At 42.7% G+C, this 21,277-nt stretch overlaps 1 protein-coding gene across 1 annotated transcript in view; it reads right to left on the bottom strand.

Moving 5' to 3' along the window:
• The window catches only part of Vit (vitrin), a 135,980-nt gene that overhangs the window by 69,956 nt on the left and 44,747 nt on the right, over positions 1 to 21,277 (bottom strand). The window contains exon 4 of the mRNA XM_008822590.2: positions 5,633 to 5,789. Coding sequence (XP_008820812.1) covers positions 5,633 to 5,789 — 157 coding nt within the window. The remainder of the gene's footprint in view (positions 1 to 5,632; positions 5,790 to 21,277) is intronic.

Here is a 21,277-nt window from a genome sequence, read left to right as displayed (position 1 = left end):
CTCTTGAGTACAGCCTTAGCAGAAAAAAAGAGGAGGAACCCAATAGAGGGATGCTTTTGAAAATTCTCGTCAAGAAATTCCAATGGACTCTCATATGAACATTTGAAAATTGCCTGTTCAGACTTTTTTCTAGTTCCCTGTCTAGAACTTGAAATGATAATTACTCTTGCTGTTACTTCCCCTTCACATCTCCTATTCATGATTCAAGGACTTTCTTTCCCCCCTACAGATAAGAGTTATGTAATTTGGGAGTCTTTTAGATAAACCCACTGAAGGGGTACCCCAATTGCCTTACCCTGTGTCTCTGTTAAGCATGGAAGAAGCCAGAGTGGTCTGTGTCTTGATTCCCTACCTGAAAGCTGGGTATCCTCTTCAGAGGATGGTGTGATAAGAATAGGAGGTAGGAATTGGCTAGGCAGTTAGTATAAAAAGACCCCAAGGAAAAGTAGCCTGTTTCTTGGCTAAAAGTCAAAATGTCCTTGGGCTTCTTAGCAACATACTCTGTTTCAAAGGCCAAAAACGTCAAAAGTTTTTGCGAGCTCTTATCTAATCTTTAAAAGATTTTAGGGTTACCTCTTCAGAGGGGGGAATGTTAGAGTAGCAAAAAGCCTCATGAAAAAAAAAGGAGTACATGAAGTTATCAGAAAAAAGTGATGGGGAGATATGTGAGGAGTTTGAGGGGAGGGAGTGGGCATGGATTTGATCAAAACACCTTCTATGTTTATTTGCCTTTATGAAATTCTCAATAAATTATTTTTTAAAGAAAGAATAGATTAAGGTATGTGATAATTAAAAAAAAAGTACTTGATCTTTTGATTTGGAGCCCAGGGGAGATGATGTGCAGCTAAATTAAACACATTTGGAAGAGTCCTCAGGACCAAGATGTAGCTCAGTGACAGGGTACCTGCCGGGCATGTGTGAGGCCCTGGCCTCCATTCCTAGTGCTGCAGTAAATAAAAGGGAAAGGGGAAAGAGGAGGAAGAAGATGGAGAGGAGGAAGAGGAAGAGGAAAAGGAGGGAGAGAAGGAAGAAGAGGAGGAGGAAGAAAAAGAAAAGGAAAGGAAATGGTTTCCTAAAGACTAGAAATTATTTCTTTAATTTCTAGGATTTTTACCAGGTTTTACATCTGGTATGATAAAGACTGACATACCCATCTTTTAGGCAGGAGGTCTATCCTGGTTCCCAAATAGCACTTTTACACTGTTATTTTCTTCCTTCAGAGTCTAACATGTCTCCTCTGGGTATCTGTAATTTATGGCATATGAATAAAAAGCACAAGGATTTGTTCCCATCAACAGGGATCCTTCCCTCCAGGAGTGAGGTTGCCATTTCCTGCCTCCCACCTTCATAGTGAGTCAACAACTTTCAACACTCAACTTCCCAATGGCCCTGAAGAGAGTGATAATAGTACTTGACATGTAAAACACTTAATGGCTTTAAAATTATCTCACATATGGTGTCTTTCTGGACCCTCCCAGCAAACTTCTGTGTTGTAGGGTGGAAGGAATGAATGCTGTTATTTCCGTTCCATAGAAACAGGCTGTTTCTTTGAGCAATTCACTCAAGATTTTATAACTAGTGAATTGCAATAGGGATTTGAATGCAGGTCTCTGTAACCTCAAATCCTGGGCTTGTCCCTGTTGATCGTGGCATCTCTTAGGGTTTACAAGCACAGGCACCTCCCCTTCAAACTCCTTGCCATTCTCTTTGCTGCTCCATCATGGTGGGGGGTGGGTCCTTTCTTCTCAGACTACTGGAGTCATGCTGGTCTCTGCTCACCTGGCTGAACTCACCCTCCTGCTCACCTGGCTTTGCCTCTGTTGCTGCTTCCTCTAGGTCACTCTGTTTCCAGTGCCCTTCCCCTCAGAGAGCCAGACACTACCTTGCTACTCCAATCCCCTTAGACTCTTGTTCTCTTAACTTATTCTCTGATTTTGTTCTGTCTTGTACTAATGTTGAAAGTCTCTGGAATTAATTTTGTCCCTTAAATAAATGGAAATTATTTGTATAGAAGGATAACATGTTATGCTTCTGTGTAAGGAGACTTATCAGGGGACAGTTGTACCATTTTTGAGGACCCAGTTGTGAGATACCCAATGTGGGTGCTAGGAACTGAACTTGGGTCTTCGGGGCTCTTGGGTGGGCCTAACCAGAAGGTCTTGGGTAATTCTGATCCCAGACCAGAACAGCATACATTAGAAGGTGGGTGAGCAGGGAGGAGGCTGTGGTTCTACTAGTGAGAGGGATGGGTGATCAAAGCAATGGAGATTTGGAGAATTCATGTAAATGTTACCTCATTTGTATCTTCATCCTCTGAAAGAGGAAGACAAGTCCTACTTCTCTACTCCTTAGCTCTGCCTGGAGATGTTCATGATCATGATGCCTGGGTCTCTGAGCTCTTCAGGTCAGAGAGATGGGCCAGTGAACCACTGACTGAATGAAATGGCTGTTGTTCTGGGGATAGCCACGTGGTCAGAAATATGAAGGAAGAGGGCCTTGCACAGACATGGTCTCCTCATTGCTCCCTTCTCTCTAAGCGCTTGCCTCCCTCTTTTAAATAGTGGGTTAGGGTCAGTGAGATGGCTTGTGGGTAAGACTGCTTGCCAACCAAGCCTGATGACATGTTAGACCCCAGAAGTCATGTAAAAAAGACAGACAAGGTGGCATGCATCCACAATTCCTTCCAGCATACCTACCGTGAGATGTAAGGCAGAGGCAGGAAAATCACATGCAAAGAAGCTCATGGCCGGCTAGCCTGAAGTGCAAAGCAGGCAGAAACAAGTGAGACACTGCCTCAGTACGGTGGAGGAAGTGAACTGACTCCAGAAAGTTGTCATTTGACCTCCACATGTGGGACATGGCACATGTAAGACATACACACAGAAGACATACACACACACACGCACCCCCCCCACACACAGACACACACAAATGAACATGGAGGTCAGCTCAAGATGAGACTGAGCCAAAATATGATGTCTCAGTATGTCCATTGTCCCATGTTCTGAAATAATCAAGTAGACGGCTTATAAGAAGAGATCAGTGCGTGATAACTAGAATTTCTGAACCAAAGTCTGTTCTCTCCCATGTCCTGTTCTGACTGTAGGAGACTGGCAGAACAGTGGCAGAGGTCCCTAGTGTACTCTCTGCTCATGTGTCTCAAATCTCCATCTCCTGCCTTCCAAAAACAGACTTTATTTGTGGGAAACAAAGCTAATAGCATCCAAAATTCCTGTTTGTCCCTTAAGACCTCTATTCATCCTCCTGATGGATAGTGATACCTCTTTCTGAATAGTTTTTCTACTCTCTCAGACACTGGTCCAGGAAGCCACAAGGGCATTCGGATGCTCAAGCAGCAAGTCTTGTTTTTGCCTCATCTGTATTCTTTCCACTGAGTTCTTACACCCCGTGCGACACACTGGGCTTGCAGAGTCCCCGTTCCTCTGAACGCCCTTCTCATTTTTCTCCCTAGGCATGTCTCCGTTCTTCATAAAGCCTTTTCTGACCCTGATTCCAGTAAAGTATACATCTCTCTCACTTTATATACCCAGTGGTCCTGGGCCCCCTCTAGTTATTATGTAAATATGTTACTAGGGCTCTAAGCTAGAAGTCAGGGGACATGGAGGAGTCCTACTCTTTACTGTGCAACTAACCAGCAATTGAATTAACTTCCGTATGCCTAAATTCCTCCTCTGACAAATGGGATTGGGAACAGTAGTCTCAGGATTGAAAGGAAGCTAGAGAGAGAATCAGATCATCTAAACATTGCTTGTGATTTTGATAACATCTTTGGTGAGGTTAGAGTTACTCTTGTGGCTCTGTTCTGCTTAAGAAACAGAGAAGGAAGTGGGGAGCCAGCAAGTGCCAAAGAAAACAAGGTGTCAACCATCTAGAGTCACAACTGGAAAAATACAGGCAGCTTTAAGGCAGGCTCAGCCTCTGTAGCAAATGCCATTGCCCACACAGACACTGGAGTGTCTATGCAGACATAGAATAGACAATGCTTCTGTGTTGGGGGTCTGTGATGGGTGTGCACATGCATCTAAGGATGTGTGTAAGTGTTCCTGTGTGTATATCAGTCTGTACAGAAGGCATGTATGGTGTGCAAACATGTAGAGGCATGCACATTAGATAATCATGGAGGCATGCACATGCATTTTTGTACACATGTATGTGTGAGGATTTCTATACATCCTTTTCACATGAAATTGATTTCAGGATAGATGCGAATTGTTTTCATTACAAACTCTAGAATTAAGAAGCGGCCTTTGGTATTATTTTTCTTTAATATTCTCTGCTTATCCTTAATGGAGCTTTTGTGGTCCTGCTCCCACTGAAACACCAGTTAGCTCGTCTCCTTCCACAGTCCTGGGTGAAAAAGAAGTATGCCTAATATAATCTACTAGAAATTCTTAGACTACGCTGTACACACCATTGTTTGTTTTATTCTGTTTGCTTCCAAATTTTAGAGTTGAGAGAATAGCTGCCTTGAAAGGGGATGAACTTATATTATCTTGTCTTGTTCGACAAGACAACCAACTAGTTTTTGTGCAAATTAAAAAAAAAAGGAAAAAAGATAGAAGAAGCTAGACTAATTCAGATTTCACCTAGCATCCAGCCCCTGAATCCAGTACAGTACCAGTCGCAGATAGGAGCAGAAGCACTGTGGCTGGACCTGGGTTCCAGTTCCCCACTCTGACACCTAAGAGCATAGCTCATCTAAAAAGATGATCTTCCTCTGTTCTGTTGTTATTTTGTTTTATTCTTTTTTTTGAAACAGGACTGGCCTTGAGCTTTATGTAGTGGAAGACCACTTTGGACTCAGCTGCTCCTGCCTCCACCTTCCAAATGGAATACAGGAACGCACCATCCCTCTGGTCCATCTTCTCTCCCAACTGCTGGATTACAGGCATGACCTCCCACACCTGGCTCTATCTTCATCTTTAGAACGTACATAACAGTAACAGATAACCGCAAAGGAGAATTGTTGGGAAGAGTAAGTAGGTAACCGTGCAATGTGCTCTCCATGCCCATGCTAACGTGATCACCATTGATATTAAGCAAACATGCCTTTTCCTGTGTTTGAGTCCCAACTTAAGGAAAAGAGGTCTGGGGCTAGTGAAGGTCACTTTGCCTTTCTCTACTTAAACAGCGATGGAGCTCAAGCAGGCTGTGCTTCTTGTCCTCCTTCCTGGATCCCAAAGTGATAGTTGGACAAGTAGTACCACCTGTCATTCTCCTCACTGTCCCTATCCTCCAGAACACCACCTCAGCTCTGATATTTTTCTCCCTCCAAACTTCTGGACATTACTACTATTTCCTTGCTCAGCACAACACACAGGTAGAAAAAAAGTGTTGCACATCCTCAAGAACCTTATTTTCCTCGTCACAAACATGAAAGAGTTCATTCTTCCTTCTTCATCCACAGGGAAAGAAGTCAGTTTTTCTGAATTCCATGAAAAGAGAAGGGCCATGTGTGGTTTCTGAAACATCCCTTTGGGATAAAGTTGCATATGAAATGCAGGCGGCTTAGCTAGATTTGTACATTTTTGCTTGCTAATTGCAGCAACCTGCACCAGGGCCCCCAGCAGCACTTTGATCACTGGTTGCTGACTAGGTCATAGCCACCCACCTGTGAACCGCGGCACCACACACGCTGGAGTAAGATGCGTAGACACCTGTACCGTAAACGTGGTATTTGGGGTCTTGGCATCCTGCTGGACATTTCACCATGAACTCAGGATTGATGATTTTTCCAGCTTTGACATCACAGTTGATCCGAGGCACAGCTGGGAATACAAAATGAGTCAAAATTACCCCCTGTGGTGTCAGCTTATATATGAAGTGACTCTGTGAGGTTATATGTATTCATTTACTCAATCTTTAAAGGTCTGTGCTGGCCCTGTATGATGTAATGATTCTGTAATGGTAAAGGTAAAGTTATAACTAGGACATTTCTCAGACCCAAAGAACCATGATCATCTATTGCATTTAACATGCTAAAAAAAACCAAAATCCAAAACACCAAAAAAACAAAACAAAACAACGACAAAAAAACCAAACAAAAAACAAAATAAAGGCTGATTCCTGTGCTCATTTAGACAATTCATTAATTTAAAATAATTCTGGGAAAAGATCCACTTCCAGTGACCAGAAATGTAATCTTGAGTCACTGGTAGGTTTTTCATATGCTCTGTGACTAGTCCAGGATGAGAAAACTCGGATAACCTTACAGGAAGCAGGAAAGGCATTTCAGGAAAGTCAAACAAGGGGAGCATGGGTTGTAGGGCCAGAGATGACTAGTGACCTACTGGTTACAGTAGAGCCCGGTGAGAAGGAAGTGGGTTGCTGGGCTGGGCCAGGCTCTGGGGGATGGAGCCCTTGAGTTCTATGCATGATGTGGGCACACATGGAACGTCTTTGGACAGGGGAAGATACATTTGAAGTGACCTTTTTGGTTTGGTGCTAGAGGATCCTTCTGGCCTAGATGATTTTCCTTTTTGCCTCACACTTGGAAAGCTGGGAACTCCGTTGGAGCATCCGGGAGACACAGCTAGCTAGCTATTCATGCCTCTTTCCCATTCTCTTTGTCACAGCTATGGCAGGTTAGTCCTATGCAATAGGCAGGCCTTCTGGAGCTGAAAGCTTGCCTGGGGAGAAGATGGAGAACATTCTTTGCTGAGGCTCAGATGCTTCTTCCCTGTAAAGATTTTCCCTCATAATGGAAAGGTTCTCTGTTACAGCTTCTTAAACTGTAGGCAACCCCTTTGGGGGGAGGTCACGCAACTGAATATGGGGGGCACAAAATTTGGCAAGAAAGGTTTCTGAATGTACAATGACCAAAAATTAGTTCAAAGTCAAACATGTAACGCATCTGAGGTGTTTCTGGCAGCAGTTATCTGTTAGGTTATACAGCTTCACAAAGGCCTTCTTTCTGAACATATGAGTGCACTTTGCACTGTGCATCCTGCTGGTCAACACTAAAAACACTGTCTGAAACATCTTGGCTCTGTTTCAAGACTATTGCATGTCGTGAATTCCAGCGTTTTTACTGTATATACAAAGTCCTCTGTTCTTATAGAAACTTATGACTTTATTACAGAAAACAAAGACTTTTAATCTTTTATTTACTTACTTATTTTTTATTTTATGTGTATGAGTGTATTACCTGCATGTGTGTAAGTGTGTTCACGTTGTGCAGTACCCATGGGGGACAGAAGATGGTATTGGATCCCCTGGAACTGGAGTTACAGGCAGTTATTAACTGCCATGTGGGTGCTGGGATTTGAACTCTGGTTTTCTGCAAGAACAACCAGTGTCCTTAACTGCTGAGCCATCTCTCTGCTGAGCCCCCAGAAAACAAAGACTTTTAATATCTTCCCACCATCACTCCCCAGCATGTATTAAAATGGCATATGTTTAAGCTGTATCGTGTTGGAAAATTTGATTTTTAAAATTCTGTTTGAGTGGCTGGAGGGATGATTCAGTGGTTAGGAGCATTGGCTGCTCTTGCAGAGGACCCAGCAGCCACATGGAGGCTAAGAACCATCTGTAACTCCATTCCCAGTGGATCTAATGCTCTCTTATGGCCTCCATGGGAATTGCATGACACTAGTACAGTTAACACACACCCAGGCAAAACATTCAGTACACATCAAATAAATCAATTTTTAAAAAATTCTGTTTGAGGGAGTGGGGAGATGGCTCAGTGGGTAAGAGCACTTGCCATGCAAGCAAGAGAATCTAAGTTCAAATCTCCAGCACCCATGTAAAGGCTAAGCCTGGCTGAGTGTGCCTGTAACCCCAGCATTGGAGTAAGAGATAAACAGATCCATGGAGCTCACTAGCCAGCCAGCCTAGACCAAATATCAATCCTCAATTTCAGTAAGAGACCCTGTCTTGGCTGGGCGTGGTGGCACATGCCTTCAATCCCAGCACTTGGGTGGCAGAGGCAGGTGAATCTCTGTGAGTTCGAGGCCAGCCTGGTCTACCTAGTGAGTTCCAGGACAGCTAGGGCTACAGGGAGACCCTGTCTCAAAAAAAAAAAAAAAAGATTTTATTTTATTTCTGTGTGTATGCACATGTGTATTTGTAGGAATGTATGTGCATATGTGTGTGCAAGTACCCAAGGAGGCCAGGTGTCAGATCCCTTGGAGCTCGTGTCACAGGCTGTTGTGAGCCACCTGGTGTGGGTTCTAGATTTAGAACTCAGGTCCTCATGACTGAGCAATAAGTGTTTTTAACTGCTAAGCCATTTCTCCAGTCCCCTGTACTACATGTTTATGTGAGACAATGCTTTTTAGCATTGATTATTAAAAAATCAAAATGTTGGGATTGGAGATTTAGCTCAGTGGTAGAGCGCTTGCCTAGCAAGCCCAAGGCCCTGGGTTTGGTCCTCAGCTCCAAAAAAAAAAAAAAAAAGACAAAATAAAAAATCAAAATGTTGATCAGCTCTACGGAACGTTGAGGATGCTCTACAGTATCAAATATTTAGATAGGATTTAATTCTTTAAATGTAAAAATAAATAAACACAACCATCTTCTTAATATGCAAAATTTGTCTTTAATAAGTAGTAAAATGGTATGAACACCAAAGAACTATTCTAAAACAAAATGTGTATGATTATCAGTAGATAGATGATTTATATTATCTTATACACCTATATACCCAGGTGGTATGAAAATTTCTCCTGTAAAAAGGGTTCTGAGTGGAAGAAGTTTAAGCAGCCTTGCCCTAGATGGCAACGTAGCTGGGAATGTGTTCAGTCCTGGTTCTGCTATTTAGAAGGGGCTCTGGAACTTGAGCAGGCTGGCTGTTCACATGGAAGCTGGAGACCACTAAATGGGAGTCAGGGTTGGCAGAAAAGGGCCATTTAGCCATGAGAAGGCAAGACTTTGGAGGCAGTGATCCTTGACTCTACAAGTAGCACTGTTGTGAGCTGGGACACCAGAGGACTGAACTTAAAGGGTAAACTTTCCATAGAGGTAAATTTTGCCAGGAACTTTCTAGGAATTAATGCTGCTCTGGTAGGAACGGGCTGCTGCCTCATGAAGCCGTGAACAGGCCGTTGGTGGAAGTATGGAAGCAGAACAGTTGTAAGGGGATTTCTACGCTGGGTGGGAGGTGGAGATGAAACTCCTCCCGGTGCTAAGAGCCTGTGATTACACACAGAGATCCAGGAGCTTTGCCAGGCCACCCACCCTCTGAGCTAGGAGATGCTCTCAGAGTTGTTAAAAAAAAAAAAAAAAAAAAAAAAAAAAAAAAAATGCATGGTCTCTCTCTTTAACCCTAATGTACCCGAATGAGCAGTTACATCTCGTTCAACTGGAGAAGGAAGGAAGTTGGAAAGTTAGAACCCCCACTCTTTTTCTGCATACCCCTCCCACAAGCTTCGCCACTCAGGGCTGGGCCAGCGCAGCGCTCCTCCTGGGAGCCAGGGTTGAGCTTGATTGCAGGCTTAAGCAATTTGTGGTCTACATTAAGAAGGAGAGCACTGTGCTTAAAACATTTGGTTCCATTCTCCTCACCAAGGGTTGCCTCTTCACCAGAGTTATTTCCTTTTAACCTTTTGTTCTTTTAAACTGTGGTACTCAAGGCTGTATTTACTATTTTGGGTCTTTTAAAGTTTACATTTTTTTAAAAAGGCAATTTGGGACTGAAGATGCCAAAGTGGCCCCTCCTGAGATTGGCTGGTGGCTTGGTCCCTCGGTGTAACTGAGCATGCTCAACTCCCCTTTCCTCCACAGGTCTTTCGTCTGCCCCCAAATGTATCTGCTCCTTTAGATGTGAAGAAAACAACAGAACTTTGGTTTTTGGTTCTTTGAAATAGGAGATGACAAACCCTGGGAATTGGGCTGAAATCTTGATGACACTTCAGCACTCTGAAACTTTGGAACTTCTGGAAGGCTAACCAAATCTTTTGGAGTTGAATAAATAAAGCCAAATCTGGAAGCTTATTGCATGAGTATTCAGGGTGCGCACGGCACATGGTGTAGGATTTTCCATGAAATTGTTGGCTGAAAAGACAAACGGAAATTTCATGGGAATATTTCGCATCCTGCTAATCATTTTTTCCTCATGTCTTTGAAGGACATTTGTTTTTTATTTGCTTGTGTCTTTTTAAAAAAAAGCATAGGAAATATTTCAAATGCAATTTGTTGTCAGTACCCAACCAGATCAGCAAAGTTGGTGGATGAACTCATTAATCTGTCCCATGGGCTAAAACAAATGAAGTGCAGATGCGCATGTACTTTGGAAAAACAGGGAGCGATGGCAAAGTGTGACTAAAGGTCAAATAGTTGTTAAATTTGTACAGAAAATTAAGTGGGAGAGAGGGAACTAATTAAATTTTGCAGAGTAATTGCCAAGACCATCGGAAGGGTCCAGTCAGGAAAAAGCAAGTCATTTTGTATCTTCCTGGCAGCAATTCTTTCAATATATGAAAATCATGATTCATTTATTTCTACATGGTGTTCTCTTGGTTGTTTGTGAAGCTGTTTGTTTTCTTCCCCAGTTCTACCTGGGGACAGGTGAAATGAATTAGCTTTGCATTTTCTGCAAATGGACTTTAATTATTCAATGGTTACAGTCATGCCCTTCCATTTACATTCATTTTTATCTAATCTTATTCTTTCCTCTGGATTTTATCCATAAAACAGATAAAGCAGACTTCTTTAAGAAGACAAATCAAAGGTTAGTCCTGGAAGTGTCCTGCTCTGGTGTGAAGGAGCAACAGACATCGAGGCAAAAATGGTCTCCACTGTTGACCCTACACACTTGCTTGTAATTATACTCTAGAAAGGTTTATGCTCAGGAACATTCAGAAAAAGCAAGACAAAAGGCTCTTCCATTTTGGTGGTAGCAGTGAGGGCGACACCAAGCAGAAGTCACTGAGGCCCAGATCATCCAGAGCTGCCTCAAGTGGAGCCTTTGCCAGGAAGCCTGGGCTCTACTTCCCCTGGCTTCCTCCCCAGCTCTTCCCGTGGCTACCTTGCCTTCCTCTAGCCACTATCACCTTTGCATCACAGCATCTTGGTATGAGCCAGAGGCCCTTGGAATCAGTCACAGGGGAAGGAGAAGAACCATTTGCAAACCAAGAGGTTAGTGCTGTCAGGTTCCTTTAGATGCTGGTTTCTGAGTTGCATATGTCAGCTGTATTATCTCAGAGGTCCTGTCTCGCAACAGAAAACTGATGGTCTGAGCCACTATTTTAATGTACAATTATAACTTCAGAGGAAGAAGCCAGGCTTGGTGGCACACATCTGTAATCCCAGCACTCAGGAGGCAGAGACAGAAGGATCACAAGTTTGAGAGCAGCCTAAGCCACATAGTGAGACCCTGTTTCAAAACAAAAACAAAACATAAAACCATAGAGATAGAACTGCACATGTTCATGCTGTGGGTCAGACTTCTGCCTGAGCTAATGATAATAGTGGGTCTGGGCAGGTGTAGGATACATCGAGCAAGTTATGTGGCAGCCAAATCAAGTGGTATATAGCCTTCTTACTTTGCCATTCATCTTTTCAGTGATCCCAGAAAAAACCACATTACTTCTAGGGAAATGTTCCTTGTTAATTAGGGAAAGTCTTTGTAAGCTTGCCCCATGGTTGTTAATGAGAAAGAATTATTATAATATAAAAGAGCTTATGCATGAAAAGTTTAATATTAGGCTTGATTTTGTTGGTTAGTGGCATTCAATTAGTATAAAATATTATTTTTTAAAGAAATTATGTAAAAGGTTATTAGTTTGATGAAATAAAAAGAACATCCATTTGAGGATGAGTGCACCCTTCTTAGTTCTGACACTGGGAAAATAGGTCATGATAATTCTTTCTTTGGAGTGACTTCTTTTGTGGAACATTCTTTTTCATTTTTCTTAAACAATTTTTGACTATATTGAATCTTTGCTCACAAACCAGCTTTTAGTAGCTTTCAAGAAAAGTTTAAAGGACTGTGGAGAGATGGCTCAGTGGTTAAGAGCACTGGCTGCTCTTGCAAAGTACCTGGGTTCCATTCCCAGCACCTACATGGTGGCTAACAACCATTTGTAACTCTAGTTCCGGAGGATCTGATGTCTTCTTCTGACCTCTGTGGGCATTGCATGACACAGGTGCATTTGCGTACATGTAGGCAATACACTCATACACATAATAAAATAAAAAATAGAATATTTAAAAAATAAATAGATCAAAAAGTTTAAAAACCAAGAAGGCCTTTCATTTATCCTGTCTGTAGAAACTCTGTTCTTGTCAATACTATCCTTCCCTTTCCTAAATGCCTGCTGTCTTAAAACTGGCTTGAATCACTGCTCGTACCTCGAGCTCTTTCCCCTCCATCTTGTTTAAACAATGCTGCATTTTCAAGGTCTTGGGTCCAGTTGCATCTACACCAACTGGAACATAAAACTCCAAAGGGGCAGGAATTTTTGTCTATTTTGTTCAATGTTGTTCAGTTTTGTCTATTTTTTTTATTGATATTCAATGCGATATTGAGTGAATGCAACCACTCTTTTGGGAAATCCTGTTCTTTTTAAAATATCGGAATCTGCTATTTCTGTCTCTCTTCACTTTGGTCCACGTCAGTGACACTTCCTGTCTGAACTGCTGACACAACTGCCTGCTGTCTCGGCTTCTTCTACGCTTGCTCCACCCTTTGTCCCACTCCTTTCTTCATAAAACAGCATGTGTGTAGCTTTAAAAAATGTAATCTGATTCCATCATTCTCCTGCTCAAAGCTTTTCAGTGCTTCCTCCTACCCTTAGACTAATGTTCATATGCCCTGACACAGCCTGCAAGGGATAGAAGGATTTGGTCCTTGTACTTGCTCTACCTAATTTCTTACCTCTACCACAATTCTGTGGATGATGATAAGGTGTCAGACAGCAAATACCTGGGAGAAGGAAGTACCACGGTAAAAACTTTGATGTAAGAATACGCTTTATGGTTTGAAGACTATTTAAAGAGCCCGTGTCCCTAGAGCAAGTGACTGAGGGGAAGAGAGGTTCGTGACGACGAGAGGCTGTTGGCAGGGATCAAAAGACACTGGAACTTCACAAATTCACAGTCCCACCATGATCAATGCATCAGCCATGTCTTCACTGGAACTCTTTCTAGGACTGCACAATAGTCTTTTCAGAAATGATGTCTTAACAAGCCTGCTGAACCATCAAGGGCTTCTGTGGGGATGGTACTGTTCAGAAGGGCACGAGGAAGAGTGCAGTGTGGAGTGGCTTGCTGTGTGGGAGCTGGGAGCACAGAATGAGATGGGAAGAGAGGGCCAGGAAGCTTGATGGACTGGTGGAGGTCATGCTTCATGAGGTGGGGCTGTCTATTGGCCCTTGAAAATCTATAGTAAAGGATCAGAATATGGCAACATGTCAGGCATAGGGGAAGTTTTTGAAGGTACCAGTAAAGGAGCTGAGCCACAGAGGAGAACAGGCTAGGGGCGCATGAGGACCCAGGAGCAGCTAGATGGTAAAATTCACAAAGATTTCTGGTGAAGATTCTCCAGAAACTATGAGAAGATCCCCAGACTATTAAAGAAGAGGGGAAGGGGGATGGCAGAATTGGTTTTATCTGACATATGAGGAATCACAGCGGGTGGGTAAATTAACATTGGATGACATCACTCTAAACTATGAAATTACAGCTAGTCAATGATAGGGTTGAATCTGAACCCCTATATGTCTGAATCTAATGGCATTCCGTACTGTCTCTTGAACTGAGCCTTTGCTAAGAGAGTGTACAGCATTATAGGCTGCAGAAATATTTCTTTTGGTCATGAAAGATTTGCCATGAATAATCTACACAAGAAACAGAGGAAACATAGAACACACAATGGAAATTGTTTCAGAAAGACAAATCTAGTAAAAGACATTTGTCTCAGTAGATGAAGACATACTCAAAGTTTAAGCGTGTTAAAGAGTCTGTATGAGTCCCTCTCATCACTGCTTCCTGCCAGACTTGAGAAAATGTCTTTATCTACACTGCTTGGAAGGACAAAGACCAAAGAGTGACTGTATGGCAGTAATTTACCTGTGGCAATATAGCTTTTGGGTGGTTGCCAATGTTTACGACTCTAAAAAGAACCCACTTTAGTTTATAAAGGGCCCCAGAACATATTCTCTCACATGACTCTTAAAAACCCTAAAAGACATATCATCTCCATTTCCCCAAGAACCAAGTTGACTTTTGTAAGCTTAGATACCAAGCAGGGCCAGAGTCAAGATCTGACGTCAGGCCTTCTGGCTCTAAAGCTAACACTTTGTCAGCTCTAATCTTAACTAAAGATGAAATAAATTGCTGCTTCTCTGGTCTAATCTTACAGGGCTTTTCTGACTTCAAAGGTCACTGACAACCATGGGTGGGTGAATGCAGGATATGTCTGGTAAATAGCTGTATTCATTAATTTGTGTGCATATGCCGAGACACACGTATGCATCTGTACATTCAACTTAGATACCTGCAAGGCAACTCTTATAGTGCAATTTTCCTTGTATTGATTTCCTATAATTTCTAAGAACAGACCATGAAAGAGCTTACTCAACTGAAAATCTGCAACAGAGAGAGTCAACTTTCTTTCTTACCTACATATCATAAGGAAGCTAGAAATTTAATTTTCTTCCTTTTCCATGAAATGAGAAAGAGTACACACAATATGGAGAACACACTAGTGTTCATACTAGGAGTCTCAAGAAGTGAGCAAATATTGAAGATTACTTACAAGTTTCTAAACATGAATCTGCCCGAGGAGCCACATGCCTCCTGTACCAAATCCTCCAACCAAGGAGCTATGATTTTCTTCATCATTGTCCAATGCACTAGGTAACAAGTCCCAGACAATCATTCCTTCATGCCCAAGGCAACGTGTCTGGAAAGCTTCCATTCTCTCAAGGTTGGTTGCAAAAGACTTTCCAAGCCATGTCTACAAGGTTAACTGATTGAAGGGAATGTATGAATTAAAGGTTGTACATTTCACCCCAAGTGAAGCCTGTTTCAACAGACTCCAGTGGAATGGAAATAGTTCAGAATGAGGCTTCTGGATGCCTGTGGAGAACATGTTGTTCACCTTACTGATTTTTGTCTCCACTGTGTAAATTTCCTGCTCAGGAACACCTCAGGGATATCCATTCCCTAACCATGGTGAAGAAAAACAGCTTCTTAAAGTAGCATTGCCTGGTGGACCCAACTTACCTCCCACTTGACCTGCTAAGACCCCCCTACACTTAGAACCTGTCATGGCACCCCACAGTTTCCTGACCTCACCCTACCCTTACTCTGCATGAAATCAGCTCAGTGGGGCTAGGCAGATCCACCACCTACCTCTCTCTACAAAATTCCACTTGTTTTTCACGCCTTGTTTTGAATCTCCTTTTGTGAAATCAGTATGAATCCTATTATAGATACCTTTATTATTCCCATTACTTTTATCATGTTTTGTTTTATGATGGTTTTGTTGTCCATTTGTCTGTGTTCCCATCTAACAATTACCTAACGAGCACGAATGATATCTTTTTGGTGCTTTTGGTCTTGTTGGGAAGACAGACTAAATCAAAATGCTCTTAGAATAAAATGTGGCAAAACACAGAGGGAGTGCAGCATCACAGGAGGCATCCAACCTTGTTTAAGTGCATGATGGGAGCAAGGGTTGGGGCCAGGAAGACTTTCTTTTCTGGCTTTTTGGGGATAGAGGCCATGTTTTCATTTTGTCTAATGAAAGAGTGGATGCTTGCTGAGTCTGAGACTTCTGGATGGACAACTCGTGACGTGTGTGGCAGTAATCAATGTGGCTCTCACCCGTGCATGCTGTCTCCTGATTCTGCTCTGGACTAAGGCGATCACTTCTGGAGCTCTGCTGGGCTCCTTCATGTGGGGGAAAAGCTCTGAATGAGACTTTATAACTTAAAAGCTATTCTCCCTTCAGCACAAACACTTGGGCAAGTAGAGATTGTTCTAGAGTCTTTGGTGGACATAATTTGTGTGGAAACATATGATGTGTTTATTACAGTATGGACTGAAATGTTTATGAGTTGAAAAGCAGGCCTATTGTGAATGCATGACCTACATAAAAATGAAGTTAGTCTTATAATCCATAACTACTCTGTCCTTATTTGTAGCCTTAAACAATCAAGAAAAATGTAGTTGCATTTTAGCAATTTGTTAGAAACTGCTTGAGTAGGTTTATGCTGACTAATTTTACCACCAATGTGCCTCTGGGAAGGGTTAGATTTATAGTTTTAAAACATATCAGAAAATTGAAAAAGTCATCTCTAAAATAAAGTGTTAAAACTCCCATTAGTACTAAGGTAAAATTTACCTTGGACAACATACAGAAAGTTAATTTATCAAGTCATTAACATGCTAGTTATCTATTTTTTTCTTTTTAATATTCTAGGACGGTGGCCAGGTTTTCATGATGTTCTATGCCTGGAGTTCAGGGTTGTAGCACCAGGTAGAGTTGCCCAAGGACAACCCTTCCTCTGTGCTTTGGGAATCATCTCTAAATCCCTCTTGTTTGAGGGCATTGGTTCTTTCAGCCCAAAGGAGAAAGAAAATTGATTCTTCAAGACTGGGTACATAGGAGTGGGTTGACAGGTTCCAGTGGGGGAAATGTCTTCATTCCCTAGCACTTTTTTTTGGAGAAGCACTATCTCAGGGCAGTACCCAATATGATGCCTCTTAGGGAGAAGGCTTAAGTATGAGATTTTCTCATCTCTACTAATACCTCTTGTCCAGGAAACAGTGGAGTGGTTCACCTTCTGGAGATAACAGACACTTGGGTGCCAGGCCACTTGGGCAATCTCCCTGAATCTTCCATACTATATAAAACTTGTAGGGACTGGATCAGAGAGAGAGGAAGCCCCTGCAATATGAAATCTTAATTCTAACCCCCCACATCCCCCATGACTGGCAGTTTAGAGTCAGGCTTAATTTGATTTAGAAAATAAAATAATAATCCACATATGATAGAATAAAATTGCACTAAATATAGCTATTCACATGAACGTGAAGCATCGGCTTGGAATGCATGCTCACCTATGAGCCTCGGGAGTACCTGCGAGGCTCTGTCTTATTCCATCTCTACTTCCCTCTTTGTACCTCCTTCATGTCAGATTATTTTCAACATGCTCTTAGTACTGTGCTCTAGGTCCAAAGGGCTCCCAGTGAAGCTGAGTAATACCACTGGGAGCCATGGGCCAAACAAAGATGTGGAAAGAAATAAAAGATGATGAGAAGAAAAGGAAATGGAATTGCAAGGGTAGTAGGAAGGGGAGAAGAGCTCATCCTGAAGTAGTGTCCACCCTGTAAGTGGCCAGTATCGAAAGACTAGCATGTTGGCATTCTCAGGCTAAACCTGAGGAAGCTGCCCAGGTCTTCTCCTCTCTTTGCCTTCTCTACATCTTTTCTACTTTATTTCCTATTTGAGTAATCACTGATCCTCCATCCCCCTCATCTGCCCCCAGGTAGCCCCCCAAGCCTCCATTACTTAATCTAGCTGGAGTTTCCAATCTGGGTCTGGCAATCAGTAGTATCATGTCTTGGAATTTGATCCTCAGGAGTCTAGGACAATGGCTCATGTGTAGGAAGGTGTCCTAGTTTGTCTCTTCATTGCTGTGACAAAATACTCTGACCAATATCAACTTGGGGAGGAAAGGATTTATTTAGCTTACATCTCCCAGGTCACAGTTCATCAGGGAGCCCAAGGTAGGAACTCAGGGCAGGAACCTGGAGGCAGGAGCTGGAGCACAGGCCATGGAGGAAGGCTGCTTACTGGCTTGCTCTCCTGGCCACTGATCAGCCTGCTTTCTTATGTAACATAGGCCCACCTGCCCAGGGGTGGCACCACCTACAATGTGCTGGTCCCTCCCACATCACTCGTCAAGAAGATGCCCCTCAGACATGGCCACAGGCCAGTCCAATGAAGGCAATTCCCCAATTGAGGCTCCCTCAACCCAGGGGCGTCAAGTTGACACTAAAGCTATCCAGCACAGAAGGGTTGGAAAATCATCATATGACAACATTACCAAATTGCCTCTCATTACTATTCTACCTCTTTGAGTTGTGAAGACTTTTGGTTTTAGAAAAATACTGGTAAAATTTGAAGGTTTCCAGGACAGAAGAGGACAGAGAAACAGCAGAGGGCCTATCTATCTAGATGATCTTGTTTGTTTCTAGGAGTAAACCTGACCTTGTCTTATTCTCTTATGCACTGGTGCCCAAATGTTAAGAAACATATCTGAATCCCCTGGGGAGCTTGTAGCACCCCAGACGGCTGGGGTTCCCCTAAAGGTTTTGACTCAGGAGGTCTGAGAGGTGGGACAAAAGGTCTCAGGTGGTGCTGATTTTCCTCATTTACTTTATTGCACAGGCCATGGAGGAACACTGCTAACTGGCTTGCTCCCCTGGCCCCTGCTCAGCCTGCTTTCTTATACAACCCAGAGGTGGCACCACCCATAGTGGGCTGGGCCCTCCCACATCACCCAACAATCAAGTAAATGCCCCCACAGGCATGTCCACAGAGGAATGTTCATAGAGGCATGTTCATAGAGGAAATTCCTCAATTGAGGTTCCCTCTACCCCAGGTGTGTCATGTTGACAACTGAAGCTATCTAGCACATTGATGTTGTTGGCCTGGGAATTTTGAGAACCAGTGACATCTGTTCTCACACTGAGGTTTACATAATCTTTTCAAAGCCCTGCTTTGATCACTTCACTTTGTGTTAAAAATCTTTCTGTATCTCCCTATAAGAAAGAGTCTGAATCCTCAGCTGTGAGAGTAAGGTGGTAAAGATTTCTTTGTTTAGTGGCAAGGAGGGAGGCCTTTACCTCCTTTCTCTTTGGGAGTATAGAGGGTGTGTTCTTGAAGCCATTATAGGTCAATAAAATATGTTATTTCAGGTTAACTCATTGCAGATCAATTCAGCCAAGTAGAAAGGCTGACCTTTTGATTTTATAGTTCAAGTCTTCCTTGAATCCTAGAATCCCTCAACACCTCTAGAATGAGCTCAGGGGTCTCCAGGCACAGAGAAGATAAACACAGTCACATCTTTTGATCTCTCTAGGAGACTTGATAATATGTAATTTTTGTCTTTCCTTCCGCCATCTGCATGGGTATGAAATTCTGTCCAGATTTTGTAGGCACTTTCATGTTTACTACAGATTCGTGTAGAACCACAATACCTGCTCACTAACCAGCTGTGTTCTCTGTCTTTTTTCATGTTCTGGTATTTTAAAATATTTAAATTTATTTTATGTGTATGAGTGTTTTGCCTGCATGTATGTAAGTGTACCTGTGTCATGCAATGCCAGGAGAGGCTAGAAGAGGGCATTAGGTCCCCTGGAACTGGAGTTTCGGATAGCTGTTAGCCGCTCTGTGGGTGCTGGGAATTGAACCCAGGTCCTCTGCAAGAACAGGCAATACCCTTAACTGCTGACCTATAGCTCCAGCCTCCCCCCACCCCCCATATTGTGGTTTAAAGGTTGTGGTTGTTGGCAGGGCTATTTCATTTTCCTAATGCAAACTTGCCCACTTCTCACTCCTTTGAGAACTATACTGCTCATATATGGAAGAACCCCAGCAGTCTAACTAATGAATTAGAGTCTTTCTCCTAAGATTTTGGAATAAGGAGAGTGATTAAGGGAGGTGAGGAGAGGGAGATGGTGAGAGAAATATTTATATTTCTCTCTCTCTCTCTCTCTCTCTCTCTCTCTCTCCATATATACGAGAAAGCAGAGGTACAGAGGCAGAGACAAACCAAGGTGCTGGTTCTTTGGTTTGCTTCTTGCAGTCTTTCCATCTGGGACCTAGTCCCGGGAAGTCCAGCTGTGCTTCCCGCCTTGGTTTCTGTCTTGTCCAAATCCCCTTTCTCTCCTTAAGCAAATTTGGCTTGGATTTATTCTAATTGCAACCAAAATAACCTGAGCTGAAATATCCCCATTTGCCTCATGATGAAGTCCAGATTCCCCCACAGTAGTGAAGCTCTTCAAAATCTAGAGCTGCCAACTCCCCACAGACCACTAGAACACCTTTGTCTATATTTTATCCAAATTGGGTGGTTTTTTAAAAGTTTTTAAAAATTATTTTTAGTTATGTGTGTGTTTATGTGTATGTGAATGCAGCTGTCTGCCAAGGCCAGAGGTATTGGATCCTCAGGGAACTGAAGCTACAGATAATTGGGAGCCACTGGAACTTGAACTTGGATCTGTAAAAGCAGTACAAGTTCTTAACTTCTAAGCCATCTCTTCAGCCCACATATTTTGGTTTCTTCAGACAGAGTCTTGTTATGTAACCCAGGCTGGCCTTGAGCTCATGATCCTCTTGCCTCAGTTTCTTGGGTGCTGGGATGACAGGTTTGCACCTCCTCATGCCTGGTCAGTTTTTAGAATTCTTTTAACTCTTCAGGCTTTGATCATGCTTTTTATGATATTTGCAATGCCGTTCCCTATTGGGCTTTATCAGTGCAGGCGTGCGGCTCCTCCAGGAAATCCTCCCAGATACACAATCTCTTCTCCATTCTCTCGGAGCAAGCAACAGTACCTCTTTTGCCTAGCACTTATATATGATGGAATTGCCTATTGGCTTATCATCTGGATTGTGAACTCTGTGAAGGCTCATCTTGATTCTACCTGTGATTGGGTGTCTAAATTGTGCCCCGTCGGCTGGCCCCCTAAATGAAGGAATGTTGTGCCTTTCTACCATCAGTCACCTCCTCCAGCTGCAGACAACACTGAATTGGAGAAGTGAAATTTACTTTGGCTTCAAGCTCTAGACTATGATTTGCAAATACTCCTGAGGTCAAGAATCAGATATGTCCCTGGCTTGGGAGTGTTCTATTACATTCATTGTGTCTTTTTCCTCCCTTATTTAATGATTGTGCCAAAGTTTCTAATTAGAGAAGAGACTTCAGGCATTTATTGATTCAAATGTGCTGCATCACAAGGGAGATTTTAAGAATAAAACTAGAATTTAGCATATCAGAAATTCAATCCATCTGAGATCTCTCTAAGGGGTTTGCCCTTGGGTCACTCTGCTGATTTTCATAGTCACCAAGAACTGTTGTTATGGTAATCATAGAACCTTTCATGATTTTTGTGTGCAAGTTAATGAAGATACTGGAAACAGCCCAAAGGAGTCTATGCTGGGTGTGTGTTTGTCTCCATATTAACCCAATCACTGTTTTGAACACTCATCTGCCCCAGGGCTGATCTTCTTGGCTCTTGATCCTGACAGGAACAAATAAACAACTGATTCCTTTTTAGCATGTCAGCCTAGACTGCG

Source organism: Nannospalax galili, unplaced genomic scaffold, assembly GCF_000622305.1.
Source record: "Nannospalax galili isolate Female #2095 unplaced genomic scaffold, S.galili_v1.0 scaffold88, whole genome shotgun sequence".
In the NCBI taxonomy this organism is placed as follows: Eukaryota; Metazoa; Chordata; class Mammalia; order Rodentia; family Spalacidae; genus Nannospalax; species Nannospalax galili.
The sequence above is the reverse complement of the archived record's forward strand: the minus strand, read 5'-3'. Positions and strand labels throughout refer to the sequence as shown.